The sequence below is a fragment of the Aphelocoma coerulescens genome, chromosome 8 (assembly GCF_041296385.1).
Source record: "Aphelocoma coerulescens isolate FSJ_1873_10779 chromosome 8, UR_Acoe_1.0, whole genome shotgun sequence".
Lineage (NCBI taxonomy): Eukaryota > Metazoa > Chordata > Aves > Passeriformes > Corvidae > Aphelocoma > Aphelocoma coerulescens.
The window spans coordinates 33,184,350-33,197,577 of NC_091022.1; the positions used below are offsets into that span (position 1 = coordinate 33,184,350).

General features: G+C 40.5%; 1 protein-coding gene across 2 annotated transcripts in view; it reads right to left on the reverse strand.

Annotated features, from left to right (window-relative positions):
- The window catches only part of SLC44A5 (solute carrier family 44 member 5), a 71,523-nt gene that overhangs the window by 34,342 nt on the left and 23,953 nt on the right, over window positions 1-13,228 (reverse strand). The window contains exons 1-4 of one of the 2 annotated variants that reach the window (XM_069023721.1): window positions 11,564-11,657; window positions 4,998-5,046; window positions 3,483-3,556; window positions 1,399-1,483 (exon numbers count right to left, since the gene is read on the reverse strand). In XM_069023721.1, the coding sequence (XP_068879822.1) occupies window positions 1,399-1,483; window positions 3,483-3,556; window positions 4,998-5,046; window positions 11,564-11,600 (245 nt within the window). In that variant the 5' untranslated portion in view covers window positions 11,601-11,657. Of the gene's footprint in view, window positions 1-1,398; window positions 1,484-3,482; window positions 3,557-4,997; window positions 5,047-11,563; window positions 11,658-13,228 lie in introns of those variants that run through there. The other variant, XM_069023722.1, reaches the window with a different exon arrangement.

Below are 13,228 nucleotides of genomic sequence, written 5' to 3' on the forward strand. Positions count from 1 at the left end.
CAGTCTCACTAGCTGTACTATTCTCCAGCAATCCTATATAGTGAGGGTCATTTGTAAATACAAACCGAAAACCACAGCGTAATACCTGAAGAGAAGACTCAAGTAACAAAGAGAAAGAGGGAATGGGAGTGAATGGTAAGAATCAGAAAGAAGCACCTGGGTCCACATCACACAGGATATTGAAGCTATGTGGCTGAGACTCTGAAAGCCATTTGTCCACTACTTCCTACTGGCGACAGAGGAGACAAGGACAAACTGGCAGCAAAGCGGGGAGCAGAGAAGGGGTGTAGTGAGGGGAACACACACCACTACAACTTTTTCTCCTTGTTTTTCCTCTTCAGGAAGTTTGACTCTCAACAATTGCTGTGAAGGACAGTCAAAGAGTGGAACAGGTTTTCTTGCACTAGCCTGTTTCCTCTGTGAAAAAAACTAGAGAGGATATGTAGTCCTAGCTCTGCTTTTGTTCCAGTCTCTATTTCCTGCACCTCCCCTTCTGAACTGCCCTTTGGACAGTGGCTTCATCATTTTTTTTCCACAGAAAACAAAATGGGGAAAGAAAGAAGATGCAAAGAGTTGTTATGAAACACTAGCATAGCATCCAGCTTCTTGAGAATGACAAGGGCATGACAAGGGTGCCTAAAACTTACCTTTTGAAAGGAAGAAGGTGAGTGAAAAAGCAAATCTTTTTAAAAATTCTGTTTCATAAACCATGTAAGATTTTCACAGAAAATATTGATGCAACATCTTTCTTCCCTGAGCAGCTATTTTCATGTGTAAGTGCTCTGTTGGTATCAACTAATTAATTTAACTCTTACAATTCAAAATCTAAAAAGACTGGAAAACAGAGGTAAGTAAATAGAGCCATTTGGCTCTATTTATCTCCTGTTTATCCAAGGAGGGTGTGGTTACAGTTGCCCATCTCCCAGACTACTCAGCCTTCTCTCTACTGGCACTGGATAAGCACCAGAAAAAAACCAAGAGCCTTTCACTACAGACTTTTCTGTTATTTGGTGCATGTTGAGAAAAATTATAAACCAGGCTACAATGCCTTAGGACTACTCTTATCCCAATGTGGATGAAGAATTACTCAACAGGTTATTAATTACCCAAACTTTGGCAGTTAGAAGCTGTGCCAGCTAGTCACTTTCTACGCAACTACTCAATGTTATGTTGAAGTTATATTGATACCTTATAAAATATTCTTTAAATGACACAAACAACTGCATTACAGTAATAATTTGGATCTGGATTTGCACTAAGAAACTAATATATTTCTGAACTTTATTTGGAATAAATACAGTAAGAGTGTCACTGTCTCTTGGACAGAGAGAATTGAAACGTCACATCTTATTCACAGTGCACGAGTAATAAAGGTATGTGAATGGATTTAATACTCACTTATTGAGGGTATTTTTCTGACCACAGAACTGCCCATAGCTGTCAGTTGGATAAATCACTTTCCTGGGGTCCCCGTGCACCCAAGCTGCAAAATATACAGTACCTCTTAACATTTTAGTCAAGTGTACACAGTTAATGATTAAAACTAGCTAGCATGAAAATGTATCACTTCTAAAGTACCATTTTATACTTTGTTGATCACCACTGAAGAGCACTGATGAGTAGATTTCCTAATGAAAAACTAAAATACAAGGCACAGTAAGCTGAATGAAGATATGGATTAACCTGTAAGAAAGCAATCCAGTTCACTTTTTACCCTCGGTGCACACATATCAGGGTGGTATCCAAAATATGATGTCATGGACTTATAAAATAATGGTTATTACAAGATGAAAGAAGAGGAGCTAACTATGTATACAAATCTGAGTGTTCACAGACAATGACAAGGGCATTGATTGGAACCTTCCACTAGACCAGGCTGCTCCAAGCCGCCTCCAGCCTGGCCGTGAAGACTTCAGGGATGGGGCAGCCACAGCTTCTCTGGGCAACCTGTGCCAGGGCCTCACCACCCTCACAGGGAAGAATTTCTTCCTAATATCCAATCTAACTCTGCCCTCTGTCAGTTTTAGGAGCCATTTCCCCTTGTCCTGTCACTCCATGTCCTTGTGCAAAGTCCCTCCAGCTCTCTTGGAGACCATTTAGGCACTGGAAAGGGCTCTAAGGACTCCCTGGAGCCTTCCATTCTCCACACTGAACAACCCCAACTTCTCAGCCTGCCTCCATAGCAGAGGTCCTCCAGTCCTCAGAGCACTTCCACGGCCTCCTCTGGACTTGCTCCAACAGGTCAATGTCCTTCCTGTGCTGGGGGCCCCAGAGCTGGATTCAGGACTGCAGATGGGGTCTCACAAGAGTGGAGCAGAAGAGAAGAGTCCCCTCCTTCGACCTGCTGACCACACTTCTTTCAACACAGCCCAGGATATGTTTGGCTTTCTGGGCTGCAAGTGTACATGGCTGGCTCATGCCCAAACCTCATCAATCAGCATTGCCAATTACTTCTCCTCAGGGCTGCTCTCAACCCAAACTGTCTTTCTCTAGCTTTTGCTGCCTGAAACTTTCCATCAGTTGCTTTATGATTGCAAACTTATCAAACCATGTCATCTTTTTGAACACACTCGATTTTTAGGGGTTTTTTAATCTTTGAACTTCTCCCTAATTACCAGCAGAAAAGCAGCTTTTCAGAGAAAGACCTAAGGGCCCTGGGGGACAACAAGCTGTCCCTGAGCCAGCAGTTTGTCCTGGGGACCAAGAGGCCAATGGGATCCCAGGGTGCTTCAGGAAGAGCATTTCCAGCAGGTCAGGGAGGTGATCCTGCCCCTCTGCTCAGTCCTGTGAGGCACTTCTGGAGTGCTGTGTCCAGGTCTGGGCTCCTCAGGACAAGAGGGACATGGAGCTCCTGGAGCGGGTTCAGCGGAGGCTGTGGAGATATGATGGGAGACTGGAGCATCTCCCTGACCAGGAAAGGCTGAGGGAGCTTGGGGCTGTTCAGCCTTGAGAGGAGACACATCTGAGAGCAGCCCTCATCCCTGTCTGTCAGCATCTGCAGGGAAGGGGCAGAGCATGGACCAGACTCTGCTCCGTGACGCCCAACAATGGCACAAGAGGAACAGGCAGAAACTGATGCCCAGAAGTTCCACCTGAACATGAGGAAGAAGTTCTTCCCTGTGCAGTGATCACGCACTAGAACAGAATGTCCAGAGAGGGTGTGGAGTCTCCCTCACTGGGGATATTCCAGAACCATCTGCACGCAATCCTGTGCCATATACTCTGGATGACCCTTCTGAGCAAGGATATTGGACCAGATGACCCACTGTGGTCCCTTCCAGCCTTACTCAGTGTGTGATTCTGTGAATTACAACAGATACTGAATGTTAATTTATTATTTGCTTCTATGAAAGGCATTACTTATTGATTGGAAAGCTTTGCACAAATATAAGCAAAAGGGACATTTCAATTAAAAGTTCTAACATTCACAAAGCTGCTTCCCCTCCATAGGAAAATGCTTTACTATACCTGCGTTTACTTACCCACAACTCCTAATGCAATGTAACCCAGAATGACAACTATGAAGATCACACAGCAAATAATGTCTGTGCAGTGCCTAGGGGCAAGAAGAAAACACTTTGTAGAAATAACGTGTTTAATATGACTCCAAAACCACTGATTGTCATAGGGTATTTTAACATCTGAATAAGATGTCTGCACCAGCACTTTGCAGAAGTGTTAGTCACAAACTGATGTTTGAGGTGTAAGGTCCTGTTTTTGCAGCAAGACCAGCAAATAAACGTGTATGTTTTTTTCACTGTAGACAATGAGAACATATTGAGGAACAGATTTAAATATTGTTGAAACAAGTAATACCTTACAACACTGAACCCATGAGATCACTTATCTTATAAGTGATCGTGTAAGTGGCAAGAAGTACTACAGGACACCTGCCTCAGAACTGTCATTTTTAGCAACTGTCATTCTTTCTGTTTTCCAATCTATGTTTCCTCTTACAGAGAAATATTTTTAACATAAAAGAGACAAAGAGAGCAGGTTTTTTAAACAGTTTGAGAACTTGAAATGTGTTTCCAAGTGTGGACACTTCTCTAGAGAGGCACAGATTTATCATCTCACTGAAATAAACTTTTGGTGAGGCCAAGGTGGTACAGGATCCAGGGTCAATATGACAGTAATTGAAGATAGGACAACTGCTCAAAGTTGAAGAAGCAATGCTGAAACAATGCTTCTCGTTTTTCTATTCTCTGTTCAGAAGCAGTTCTGACACCGGTCAAGCTTGGCTTGATACACTGGCAGTATCATAAAGATACTTCACAAATTGGGACGAACTCCCTAAACAAGTATTTCTATTTATTTCTAAAATTATTAGCTTTCAGAAAGGAAGGAATACATCCTGCATAGATAAGAACAGTATGTGTGTTCAAATGATAGTATGACAAGACTGCAGTGTTCTTCTCTGTCATAAATTTTCTCTTGAGAATGATAAAACTGAAGTAACTTGTGGTTCTCTAATTTATTCTTCTCAGTAGATAAGGACAGCAGATGCTAGTTTAGAACTTAGCTCTCTAAATCCGGAAAAACACTGAAAAATTGCCCATGATTAAAAGTTGGACTTGAAGATCTTGGAGGCATTTTCCAACCTTAGTGATTCCATGATTTCCTTAGATGCTTTCTGAGCAATTTCGCTCTGCTTGTAAACTAATGAACCTTCTAAGTGGTAACATGCTTTCATCTGCATTTCATAAAACTAAGTGAAGTCCAGCCAGATGGTTCTGGTAGGAGGCTGTCACAAAGAAGTATATCAGAACTACTACACAAGGTAAAATGGCAGATTCTAGTCAATACCAGCCACACAAAATAAAAGGACTTAAGAGAACACAGCTTAATACTCCCCACTAATCATACATCCTCAAGGGTAGTAAAGATGGTGTTCTGGATTTAGAAGACTTACAGAATCAAATTTACAAGTTTTGCTAACAAAATTTTTTACCCCCTGTTCACCAAAGGAATTTAACAGAATGAGTTACAATATTTACCTGTTATGAATAGGTCCTCTGAACTTCGGGTCAAATTTCCTTGGTTCACCTGCATTTAAAATAAAACAGTATAAAAACATGCCCTTATTTAAAATAAAATCTGTTCAGACAGGGATGTTAACATCAGACTTTGAAGAACATCTTCCATATATTCCTATTTAATCAGTTTTGTTAAAATCATTTCACGTGGGCAATACCAGTAACTCACCAATAAAATTACCTAGGTTTTGTCTATGAGACTAAAGCTTTTTTTTCTAACGTATAAAGATTGCAGGCCTCACATTTACCACATGATAAATTACCTTTAATATACATCCTACGACTATGCCTATGCACAGGTTCACAATATATTTGAGATACAAGAATTATGTCTCCCAGTCACAGGCTAAGTGTGTTTGACAGTGAGTAAATGAACCTACCTCTCTGCAGTTACAGGCTATGTGCTTCTGATTTTTCTCTAGAATCATAGAATGTTGAAGGGTTGCAAGGGACTTGAAATACAATCTAGTCCCAATGCCTCCTGCCATGGGCAGGGACACCTCCCACTAGACTAGGTTGCTCAGAGCCCCATCCAACCTGACCTTGAACACTGCAAGGGTTGGGGCATCCACAGCCTCCATGGGCAATCTGTTCATGTCTCATTTCTTCTTAATATCTGACCTAAATTTCTCCTTTTTCAAATTGTACATATTATTCCTTGTCCTGTCACTACAGTTCCTGATAAAAAAATCCCTCTCCAGCTTCTTTGTACTACCTCTTCAGATACTGAAAGGTTCCTAAGAGGTCTTCACGTAACCATCTCTTCTCCAGGCTGAACAGCCCCAACTTTCTCAGCCTGTCTTTGTAGGGGAGGTGCTCCAATTCTTACTGACTTCATGGCTTCCTCTAGACTTGCTTCAACAGTTCCACATACTTCTTATTTTGGGTGCACTAGAACTGTACACAGTACTCCAAGTGGAATGTCACAAGAGCGGGGTGAAGGAGGAGAATCACCTCCTTCAACCTGCTGACCACACTCCTTTGGATGCAAGCCAGGATTCCATCGGTTTCTGGGCTCTAAGCGCTCATTGCTGGCTCCTTTTGAGTTTTTCATCCTTCTCCCAGGGCTCTTCTCATTTACTTCTACATTCAACCTGTTAGTGTGTCTGGGATTTCCATGACCCAGATGTAGGACCTTGTACTTTGCTTTGTTGAACTCATGACGTTTCCATTGGCCACATCTCAATCATGTCCAAGTCCCTCTGGATCCATCTCTCCCCTCAGCATATGACTGTAGCACACAGTTCAGTGTCATCAGCGAATGTGCTGAGGGTGCCTCAACCCTGCTATTCACGTTGCTGACAAAGATATGGAACAGTATCAGCCCTAGTACCAACCTCTGAGGGACCCCACTCGTTACAGGTCTCCACACAGACAATGAGCTGTTGACCACACCTTTTTGCATGTGACCACCCAGCCAGCAAGTGGTCTATCCATCAAATCTATGTCTCTCTGATTTGGGGACCAGGATATCATGCAGGACAGTGTCAAATGCTTTGCACAAGTTCAGGCAGACAATGCCAGCTGCTCTGCCCCATCCACCAATGCTGCAGCCCCGCCAGAGAAGGTCACCAAAATTGTCAGGCACAATTTCCCCTTCATAAAGCTATGCTGGCCGTTAGCAATCACCTCTTTGTTTTCCATGTGCCTTTGCATAGTTTCTAGGACAATCTGCTCCACAATCTTGCCTGGCACAGAGGTGAGAATGACTGGTCTGTAGTTTCCAAGGTCTTCTGCTTTCCCCTTTTTAAAAATGGGGGTTATATTTCCATTTTTCGAATCATCGGGGACTTCCCCTATCCAAATTTTTCAAAAATTATGGACAGTGGCTTAGGAACTTTGTCTACCAGCTCCCTCTGGGCCCACAGATGAATCTCATTAGGTCTCATGAACTTGAGCACATTCAGGTTCCTTAGATTGTCTCAAATCTGATCCTCTTCTATAGTGAGCTCAGGGTCTTCATCCTCTCAGTCCCTGCATTTGCATTTCCCAACTTGGGCAGGGTGGCTGCAGTACTTGCTGCTGAAGACTGAGGCATGGAAGTTGTCTCCCATTTCCCTCTGGAGAGGGCCCACATAATATCTAGTATTTCTCTTGCTTGCAACCCATCCATAGAAGCCTTTCCTGTTCTCCCTAACATCCCTGGCCAAACTCAATTCTAACTGGGCCTTGACTTCCCTAAACTTGTCTGTATTCCTCCCACACCACCTGTCTCCATTTCCACCTCTTGAAAGCTTCTTTTTTGCTGTGAGTTTGCTCAGCAGCTCCTTATCCACCCATTCCTGTGATTTTTGCCCAATTTTCTCCTTTTTGGGATGCATTGCTCCTGAGCTTGGAGGAGGTGATCCTTGAAAATCAGTCAGCGTTCTTGGACCACTCTGCCCTCCTGGCTCTATCCCATGGGTCCTTGAAGAGGCCAAAATCTGCTCTCCTAAGGTCCGGGGCAGCGAGCTCGCTGCATGCCCTCCCTCACTGCCCTGAGGATCTCAAACTCTACCACCTCATGGTCACTGGAGCCAAGGCTGCCTTGGAGCATCACATTCCCCAGTCTGTACTTAACATTATACTTACAGGTCTTTCAGAATTATTCTTATTTCCCACTGCTTATGTTACAGGACTTTATAGACACAGAGATGCAGGTTTTCCCCATTTTGAATTGGGCTTATCAGATGACAAAGTTCTGGAGACTGCAGAAATGCCATGCTGATTTTGCTCTACACTATCCTCTAACAGGTGATGTAACTGCAGCAGCTTCTGCAAAGCCAGAGATGAGGTACAGTGCTCCAAAGCAGGCAGAAGAGCACATGTTTCAAGTGCCTTCTCTAACTCTCAAGTGACTGTACCCACCACATATCCCAGTGCAGAAAGTAAACCAGGTTTTGAAGTTGGTTATGCATACATCCGTGAGATCATTGCTGCTTTCAATGAACCTCAGAATGATCAGGAGGTGAAGCCAGGTTCCTTGTAGAAACAGGCAGTAACATCTGGCCACAGTTTACAGATGGAAGGAGTCAAACATGATGCATCTTTTTAATGAGGCTATCACGGTTAGCATAGTTCCAACTGATTTATTCTACACATAAAAAAAACTATACTAAAAACCTACCCAATACTAACCCACCAACCTGTGCTCCCAATGTGGAGCTGAATAAGAGAAATTACAGTATGATCTCACTTGGTAAAGAGTAACAAAACATTACGGTCAAATTTGAATTTTCAAGTTTTGAGCTACTGTATGAAGAGAAACAAGCAGTTTTCCATTCAGCAGACCAGAATTAGGATTTTTCCTTTTGAAGCTATCTATCCAGCTTTCGGGGACTTTTACTTATCAAAGTTCAGTAATTATGAAGACCTACTGAACAAAACTCTGTGCAATGAAAAATTACTTCTTCATTCAAATGTCAACACTACAACACAAATTACTGCTTCAGAGTTCATTTTCACTGCTTTCTTAAGGATCTTCTCTTCTGAATATCCCTGGTATTACATGGTGTTACCAGCCTAAATTTCCTCCCCTGCGCCCCAAAGAAAAATACTTACTTTCATCAATTAGAGAACAATTCAGCAACTTCTCAAAAGCAGAATTTACTTATTAACTAAATGCCAGACTTTGTTCTTGGTTTGTATCAGAAAAACTTTATCAAAATACACACAGACCGGTACAATAAACACAGTAGTTAATAAAATCCTATTCGCCCTTCATGTGAGGTATTCACATCCACCTTTGCAAGCTCCTACAACAGAAGTATCTTAACACAGAAGAGACCAAAAAATTAAAACTTTAGAGAAGTGATGTATGACAGCAGTGCTGGGGAGTGGAAGAAGCTATGCTGTGATACATGATCAGGAAATCAAGTGTACAACACACAATACCTAATGTTGGGCCAACACCTGTATATTGAATGAATCTTTTTGAACACAAATGTCTACAAAATAGATATTCCTACTACAAAATAATTTACCACCAGAACAAATCTGTCTGTTACATCATGGCCTATGGACAAATTCTGGCCTTAAGGCACATTGAAGTTGAACCTCTGTTCATTGTTCATACAGGACCTGTTTAGCACAGAAGAACAGCCACACCAGATCACACAAAAAAATCCACTGAACCCACACCCTGAATCTTAAAAGGAGCCATATCTGAGGAGGAATGCAACACCAAGACAAACACTGTAATATTTCCCTAACACTGATATTACAGAGATTTGCAACTGCATTTTTCTTAACTAAAAGTACTCAATTTGCGTTTAATAGCTGTGAATGAATTTGTTTTTAATTCATTGAAAAACTGAGATTCAATGAATCTCTATTTACCTTGCATATACTTTAGCAATCTGCAATGCCCTACATCCCAGAGTACTACAAGTTAATCAGGCACTGAAGTGCTACCTCCTTTTATCTGTTTTAAGCTTGCAATCAGTCAGTTTATAACTACTGTATAACATGGCAGCATGTTATGCTACCAAAAATGTTACAAGTTATTATACTTAAATGTCCTGGTCTGCTCAAATGTTTCTTGTACACAAGCCATTTCATAGTTTTGGTCATGCTTATATTCCTTTTCTTACCTTTTACAGTGCTACTACAGATCACTAGGAAAGGAGGGGCCAGAATAGCACAGCACAGGATATTCACCACAAATACGGGATGTCATTTATATAATCCTATAATGACTCTTTCTATCTGACCCCAGTCCATTTCTAACAATTCTTTCTTACAGTCTATTTGCTTCTATGGGCAAACATTTTTACTTAGTCATCCATTAAAATTCCAAGTTCTCACTCTTGAATTTTAGTAGTTAGCTCAATCCCACTACTAGAGGAACTTATTCTCCAAAGTTATTCAATGTTTTCTTTAAAAATTCGAACAACGAAGTAGAATGAACACTTTGAAACTGTGCAGGTGACAAGTGTTAAAATACTTCTGGAGACAGAAGTATTTATCAAAATGGATTTTGATAACACTTCAAAGTGATTTTTGTAAAGTAACAAAAGTTATAAAGACAAACTCCATTCAGAAATCCATACAGAATAATTGCATTCAAAAACACTATTGAGAAGAATCCTGAAGGATTACAGCACACTACGAAGAGAGAATGAGCCAGTCAAGCAATCTCTGCCAAAAAAGTCACCGTTCCTTGTGCTTGGGAACACATGAAGCCTCAGAGGAACAACTATGTCTAGATCATGGCACCAGAATTTCAGAAGATACAAACTGGAGAGAGTGGAGGGACTAATTAAAAAGAAGATACTAGGAGGTTTACAGAAAACAGTAAATGAATGCAACTTCAAAGCCTGTGATTACGCAAAGGAGCACAAAATAACAGTCTTCAATCACCATACAAAACTGACAATGATCAGTAGTTCTGTTTTCTCTACCAGTTAGAGAAGCTAACTTCATTTACGGCAAAGAGGGTTTAGATTAGGCATTAGGAAATCTTTCAGGACACAATTATACACTGGAACATACACTGGAATTTTCATGACTCTAAGCTTTTAAGAAAGGATTACACGAATACCTCTTGGGAAGAGAACAGGAAAACGTAACATCTCAGCACAGAGACAGCCAAATGGATCTAGTAAGTAAGAGGATAAAAACAAAGCACTCCAGAAAGGGAGCTCTGATTCAAATGGAGATTCTCTTCTCCAACAAGCAAGAAAATGGACACTGTGAGATAGTAACAGCCACTAACAGCTGTAAGATTATTGTGGTACTGCAAACTTCTTCAAAGAACTGTTCCTCACACCAGCAATCTCTATGCTTATGGCGGCATGGTGTAGAGTAACATGGCTCAAACCACCTTCTCTGCCACTGAGCTCTTGCTATAAATTCATTACAGAATATGGTAGGAAATGGTAACAACATTCTAAGTCCAAAATACACTAGAATTCACTGTCAGAAGTAGTCTGGATCCCTGGAACACTCATTACCAAAACATATGACACAGCTGATCACAACTGTGATCAGTTTCATGGAACAACAGAAAAAAAAAAAAAAAAGAAAAACGCCATTTGTTTAATCTAATTTTTCTAACTTAATTCTAAATTAAATTCAAATTCCCTACTTAATTACTACTATTCTTTAAAAATTCAGAAGATTTTTTGGGTGTGAATTACTTATGCTTCTAGTATCTACATAGTTCCTGGTAAAAGCAAACCACTTCCCCAGCTGCAAAACTCCAAATGTATTTAGAAAGCAAATTCCAAGCTTTGAGAATTTGGTAGGCATAAGGAAGAAAGCGGCGGTGAGGGGCGACTGACACCTTTTGTTGAGGTTAAAAACTGGGATTATATTCGTTCTTTGCAGATAAAACATCTATTTTACAGGCTGCCTTATAATATGGAACTTGTGTATGTTGAAGTATAATATCATAACAAGAAATAATTCACAAGATATTTACCAATTCTGACTCCAAACAGCATATGAAGTTGATTGTTACACTTTATCACTGTAATAATTTTAAAAAACAACTCTAAATTACTTACCTAAAATAAAAATCAACTATATACACATGTAAAATTTACCTTTGATCCGCAATTTAAGTAAACTAGCAAATGTCATGCAGGAAAAAATTAGAATATTGCTAATAATTGAAGAAGTTACAGAAAACCATTTGAGTCTAGATCCAGCCTCGTTTAAGTCAACTGAAATAACACAGCTGAAATACGTGAGATTTAGATCAGGTGTTTTGAATTGTCCTAAGAAAGCAAGTAAATTACCATGTTTTCCATAGTAGTTTTCTTCATCTCTATCCATGTTACTGTACCTGGATCAGTTAAGCAAGCTGTCTGTGTGAGATACTGACTGTGAACTTCTGTGTTGCTAGTTAGCACACTTTCCCCAGCAAGCAGAAATACAAAAAAATACTATTTAAATAGATTTAAAAATAAAGCTGATTGTCAGGGACTTCTCCAACCAGAACAGACATTCACAAAGTAGGCAGGACTTTCTGTGAATAGAAAGTTATCGCTCAGTGCCTTGGCCACCTACCCAAGCCAGTCTGAACAAAAAGAAATTACTCTTATCAGCTTGCATTAACCTACACTGTATACGCAGAAAGGGAAACAGCTGCACCTGAACACCATTTGTGAAATAAACATATGGAAGTCAATACAACCAAAAAAAATCCTGATGATTTGCTTACTGAAAACAAGGCATAGCACTGTTGGCTACATTTTTTGTAGCCTGTGCTACTGTGAATAGTCTTTACATGCAACAGGCAGCCACATCCTTCCTCCTCTATACATATGACTAGCACCCCAAAGTTCAAGTCATGTAAGTCTAAAATGTAAACTGTATGTCTGCTGTATACCAAATTTCCGATCTTGTCAAGTGGAAATCTATCTCTAGAAGTAGTCATAATTTACTAAATTATATCCTTACTAAGATGTACTTTTTGTATTTCTGCACAGCACAAAAGTGCAGAACAGAAGAGGTAGCGCTAGAAGGTCTCAGCATTGTTACATTGATACTGTAATGTTTTTATAGTGAAACAAAGTACAAGGCATTATACTCAATTTGTGAAGCCGAAAGCCTGAGGCAATCTCTCCTTTGAAGCCACAAAGGAACAGAATCTACGTGTGGTGATCCTCACCAGAATGAAATTTCCATTCTCTGTGGAATATGATTAAAACATCAACTGTAGAATTCTGTAGTGAGAAATGTGTACACTTCTATATGCACTCCTATAATAATGTACAAGACAGGGCTGAACTACATGCTGGTATGACAAAAACAACATTTTTAAGTCAGCCCTGTCACTGTATAGTACGCAATGACACAGAAGAATAATCTCATATGACAGTTAACCAATGACGCCTGTGATAAGAAGTCACAGCCCATTTTGTTATCACAGAACTTAGCAACAATGCTCTAATGTTTACCGAATGAGATATTTAGTATAACCAGTATCAGGCAACCAAGGTAAAAGTAACACGTTGAAGATGTAGGCTGATCTCCTGCAAAGCATTAACTGTTGACTGAACTCTCATACTCAACTACCTCCCAAGACTTCCTGTCATTCTTAGGCAAAAAAAAACCCCAAAACAACCAAAACCAGAAATGCAGTGAAGCCACATGACTGATTTTACTGTGCTCCCACTCATGTTTGCACCTCTGTGAAGGGCTGCTTCAATAAATCTCAATATAGTAAAGGAACAGAAGGTGCTGAACAGACAGCGCTAAGCAAA